The sequence below is a fragment of the Triticum urartu genome, chromosome 4, assembly GCF_003073215.2.
Source record: "Triticum urartu cultivar G1812 chromosome 4, Tu2.1, whole genome shotgun sequence".
Classification (NCBI taxonomy): Eukaryota; Viridiplantae; Streptophyta; class Magnoliopsida; order Poales; family Poaceae; genus Triticum; species Triticum urartu.
The window spans coordinates 486,618,884-486,624,449 of record NC_053025.1 but is presented as its reverse complement, the minus strand read 5'-3'; the positions used below and the strand labels follow the sequence as shown (position 1 = coordinate 486,624,449).

The window sequence follows — 5,566 nt, the reverse complement described above, 5'->3', positions numbered from 1 at the left end:
TAAATAAAATTTCAGGGGCACTTTGGGAATCCAAAAGAGGTTGGTTCCAACATGAAAATTACTCAGTGATTATTTACCACACTTTGAACATTTTAGTTTTCATGTTTGGCAAATTTGAATTTTTGACTTTGAATTTGAGTTTGAACATGAACAATGATTTGGATCAAGTGAGGATTAGCAATAGTAGTGTGATGACATGGCACCATCAACAGGGGATTACTGTAGCATGACACTGGGGGTGTTACACCTAGGCCCCCTTTGTGGCACGCCCTAGGCAGCCTCCCCTCCCCCCTCCACCTATATATATGAGAGGATGGGAGGGGGCAACACACACCACGATTTCAAGCCATGTACGGTGTCCCCTTTCCCTCTAGTTCCTCCTTCGTCCACATCGGTTGTGCTTAGCGAAGTCCTGTGGAAAAGTTTCACCACCACCATCACTACGCCATCGTGCTGCCGGAACTCATCTACTACTTCACCCCTCTTGCTGGATCAAGAAGACGAGGACGTCATCGAGCTGAACATGTGCTGAACGCGAAGGTGGCGTGCATTCGGTGCTTGATTGGTACGGATCGTGAAGGTGTACGATTACATCAACCACGTTGATAAACGCTTCCGCTTAGCGATCTATAATGGTATGTAGATGCTCTTTCCCTCTCGTAGCTATGCATCTCCATGGATAGATCTTGTGTGTGCGTAGAATTTTTTTTGTTTTCCATGCAACGTTCCCCAACACCACATTGATAAATGCTTCCGCTTAGCAATCTACAAGGGTATGTAGATGCTTCCCCCCTCTCGTAGCTATGCATCTTCATGGATAGATCTTGCGTGTGCGTAGAATTTTTTTTGTTTTCCATGCAACGTTTCCCAACAAGGTCGTCTTACAAATTGCCTCACCGCCAATCACGGAACTGTCACACCTGGGACGGACTAGGGGCAACTTTGTTAGTTATTTTTTGTAGAATATGCACGAGTGTGCATGTAGTATATTGATAGAAGAAAGGGATGAAGGGCCCTCCGCCAGGGTTTATAACAATTACATCGTAAGTCGTTGCCACAACCCTGACCACCCACACTCTAACAGACTATTCGCTATCATCCCACGTCGACATCCTGCCAAAGGAGTCTAAGTCCCCTTCGAGAAGTCCCGTAGTTCTCCATGTTCTCGCCTCATGATCGATGTTCTTGATCACCTGCCTAGTGGAAGGCGGAGCACCGTCGAAGACCACGTCGTTTCTATGCTTCCAAAGCTCCCAGAGAGTGAGCGTGATTATAGCTTTCAAATCCTTTGGAGAGCAGGTGCCGCATTGCCTCATCGTGCACCACTCTACTAACTCATTTGCCAATCCCAGAGCTTGGTCAAGTCTTCCGACCGCAGTACAAATCCGAGCCCACACAGTCCTCGAGGGCACGCAGTTGAGTAGAATGTGTCGTATGGACTCGGTATGTTGGTCACACAGCGGGCAAGACGGCTGATGTGGGAGGCCTCTCTGGGCCAGTCTATCAGAAGTCTAACAATGGTTCCGCATTGCGAGCCAGGTGAAAAAGCGGCATTGGAGCGGAGCTCTATGCTTCCACACCGTATCTGCGTACGGTATAACCTCTCTTCCCATGAACTTGGTCATGTAAGCCGATTTCGCCGAGTAAGTGCCATTTGCTTCCCATGCCCATCTGATTCTATCTCTTGCGTCACGTGTTAGGTCCACCACATCTAACCTTTGCCAGAGCTCGTGGTACTCGTTCATGGCCTGAAGGGCATGCTCGGGTCCGACATCCCTAGCCCAAGCGTTCCCATGCATGGCTCGCTCCACCATCCGTGTGTTTTTGATTCTCGGTGCTACCATGTCATAGACGACCGGTGCGAGATCCTCGACTCTATATCCATCAATCCAACGATCCTCCCAAAACAGGGCCTCCTCGCCCTTGCCAACATCCACGAATGTAGCAGCCTGATATATGGCTTTCGCCTCGTCGGAGGTGGGTAAGTTGAATTCCCTCCATGGTTATTGTTGGTCCATTTTTTGCAACCAAAGCCACCGAGCTAGCAAAGCACGATTGGGCCACCATAGATTCGGAATGTCGAGGCCGCCTGCCCATTTGGGCGCACACACTTGTTCCCAAGCCATCGAACATTTACCTCCGTTGGCCTCCTTCTCAGTGCACCACATGAAGTCTCTACAAAAATTTTCCAAGGCCTTTAGAATCTTAGCCGGTAGTTCCATGGCCATTAGAGCATGAATGGGGATGGCGCATAGGACCGAGGTTATGAGCAGAAGGTGCCCACTCTTGTGTAGCGACTTGCCGCGCCAGGTTGGCAATTTGTTGGCGAGTTGGTCTACCAGATATTGGTATTGGGCGGCATACTGCTTGCGAATGGGGAGAGGCAGCCCTAGAAACTTGCACTGGGATGGGCCGATCGTGCACCCCCAATGCATTCTGTGGCATGGTCACTTGCTCCAAGGAGCATCTGATGGGTATTGCCGCGCTCTTGCGGAAGTTGACTCGGAGCCCGGATGCCTCCCCGAAGGCCTCCAAAATTTCCGCGCAAGCATTGAGCTCCGCCGCTCTGGGTTTGATGAAAAGCATAACGTCATCCGTGTAGATGGACATCCGCTGATGGAGGCCTCTGTTTGCCAACGGCTCAAAGATGCCCAACAACATGACTACTTACATGCCTTGGCGAGCAACATCGCGGCTTTGCTTTCATGACCGAAGGAATTCACTAACCCAAATTGTCCACATCACGTCAATCGACCGCCAGGAGGAGATATGAACCAAAGAACCAGGAACGAGAAGAGATGACAAAGGAAAAAACATGTACTGCCACTAGTAGTTCAGTTGACACTTGACACATGACCGAAGACAACAGTAAGAGCAACAAAAGCATGCCAACCACACACACTAGTACATAATTTATCGCGCGTATGAGCATACGGCGGGGCGAATGGCAGACACGACGCGACATCATGGTGGAGTGGTCGATCGGATCCAGCGACAGAGCGGGGGGCAGCCAATGTGCAGTGCCACTGCCATGCCATGCAGCCAAAACCTGAGGTCGGCCCCCTGTTCACGATCGCCGGCGGTGATCGAGTGACCGACTAACTGGCACACATCCACCTACCTAACGGAGAAGTTGACGGGACAAGCAAAAGCGGGAAACGGCTATACACTAGTGCTCCATGCACATGCCACGCACGGCTAGCTGCCGTACATGATGACGAAGCACGGGAGCACGGCCCGGGGGTTGAACACCAGCAGCTCGCCGTCGTCCTCCCCCCCTCGTCCGCCGCCGCCCGGCGGCACGGGCACCATGGAGTCGTAGCCCACCTTGTCGCCGTCCCCGTCTCCGTCGCCGCCGCGAACGACGCGCCCCGCCACGACGCGGCACACCAGCATGGCGCGGCGCACCTGCAGGAACGCGAACTCGCGCTCCACCTCGTCGGGCAACGACGCGTGCGCGGCCCACCCGGAGGAGTAGGTGGCGATGCCGTCCACGTCCGCCTGCTTCCCGGCGAACCCGTGCCGGAGGATGGTGCAGGTGCAGCAGTAGGGGCTCCCGCACACGCCGGCGCCCAGGGAGCAGAGCATGGTGGCGCAGTGGAACCGCAGCCGCTCGTTGCCGTCCGCGATGCACCGCTCCTCCACCACCGCGCCGCTGGCGCCCGCACAGCGGCGGGCGGCGCGGGCGCGGACGAGGTCCCGGTACTCCTCGAAGCGGGAGAGCGCCCGCGGGTTGTGGTGGATCCTGAGGATGCGCCTGACGGCCGGAGGATCGCCGGTGCCTGCTGCGGGCAGCCCCCACCCGGCGAGGAAGATCATGCGGATGATGTTCATGCTGGAATCGAGGTGGGTGAGCTCCGACAGGGAGTGCTTCATCGCCTGGTGGAGCTCCAGCTGCTGCGGCTTGCTCAGCACCTCGCCGCACACCTTGCAAGGGTACAGGTCCCCGCGGGCGGCGAACGACCTGGACAGCTGCCTGGTCGCCAGCGGCGAGCACGGCACGAGGGGGGTGACGCTGAGCGACTGCGGAGACATCGGGGACAGGAACGGCGACGCGCACGGCGAGGACGGCGTGGACAGCACCACGGACGCCTGACGCTGCGTCACGGACTGGGCAAGCGGCGACGACACGGTGGTCGTGACAGTCTCCTCCTCCTCTCCGGCGGGAACAGCATTCTTGGGTCCACCGGAGGAGAAGATGCGGTGTATGTAGCAGCGGAGGCTGGTGGCGAGAGACGAGAGGTGCCTGGCCCTGCGCCTGGCGCCGGCCCTCTCTTCAACACCGGTAGAGGACGACACAGCCGGGGAGAAGGCGAGCGGCGATATCTTCCTCCTCTTGCTGCTGCTGCCGGCAGCGCCAGCGTCGTCCTCCTCGTGCTGCTGCGACGCAGAGCCCGGCGAGAAGCAGCAGCCGGCGTGGCCAACGTGGAGGAACATGACAAAGAAGAGCGACAGGAACCCGCGCAGCAGCGAGCTGCACCTAGCACCGCCCGCCATCCCCGATCGCCGGCAGCTCAGGCTCCGATCAGATCACGCTCATGATCACGCAACGCAACGAGAAGGCTCGGGCTCGAGGATGGAGGGCAGGAAGGTGAGGGCGGGGGTGGAAAGGGGAGGGAAAAGTGCGGGCGCTTAAAAGAGGAGAAGGGAACGTGGGCTCTGTGCATGTGTGTGTGTGTGGCTGTGTTGGCAAAGGACGGGAGGAAGGAGAAAGGCGATCGATCCGGGGACAGCAACAGGGTGTCCGGGCGGGTACGCGCACGAATCAGTAGATTACTGGAGTAGTGGAGTACCTAGGATGCAGATGCACCGCAGCTAAGCTAAGCTGCGCAATTATGCATCACGCAAAGCGGTACAGTGTTACACTGAGCTGGTACAAGTGATGGTGCTCGCCCGCTGTACTCTTCCCAGCATAGCAGCCAGGGCCATGCTCATGCCTCATTACAGCGGGGAGATGGGAGATAGCGATGCAGGAATCGCAGGGACAAGGATGGCCGAAGCCGACGTGCTACCGATCGACGATCAGCTCGAGTCCGATCAGATGATTCAGATCAGATCGGAGTCGTCGGTGCACTGGACGCGATTGGAGATGTGTCGTGTAGGTTCCGGTGGAGCTATCATTGTTCATCGGCCTGATCTGGGCTCCTGTGATCCGGTCCCGGTGTCTCCTCCTCTCTCTCCATCTCCATAATGCACCATCGCGTCTCCCCTCGTCCCGTCTCGCTCCACTGTTATTATTATTGCTCGTCTACAGGAGGCGAGGTTAGAAAAATAATACCCAACAGCAACGGCTCGTCGTCAGCGGCGAGCGCGGCGGTCCTGCACCTGCCGACTGCCGTGCTGCAGCTAAACCCCAAACAAAGGGGAGGGACTCTGCTCCCTTCTCATGCTCCGCATATGTGGCTTGATTTGATTGAAAGAAAATAAAGCCCGCCCCATCCTTTAAAAATCAGAAAGGGAGATGATTAGATTAGAAAAAAAAAACAGCCGTAGGATGAAGTGGGAGCAGGCAAGCTGGATCCCAAACAAAGCATACGGGGCAACGGACGGTACAGAGACAGGGTAC

The 5,566-nt window shown here is 56.1% G+C and overlaps 1 protein-coding gene across 1 annotated transcript; it reads right to left on the bottom strand.

Annotated features, from left to right (window-relative positions):
* Positions 1–2,799: 2,799 nt before the first annotated feature.
* On the bottom strand, positions 2,800–4,886 carry LOC125552201. The gene has a single exon (XM_048715685.1). The coding sequence runs from the start codon at positions 4,495–4,497 to the stop codon at positions 3,199–3,201; it is 1,299 nt and encodes a 432-aa protein (XP_048571642.1). The 5' UTR covers positions 4,498–4,886; the 3' UTR covers positions 2,800–3,198.
* Between the last annotated feature and the right edge of the window lie 680 nt (positions 4,887–5,566).

What these genes read in the sequence shown, in the direction of transcription:
- LOC125552201 (XM_048715685.1), bottom strand. Translation starts at nt 4,497, where the DNA reads ATGGCGGGCGGTGCTAGGTGCAGCTCGCTGCTGCGCGGGTTCCTGTCG.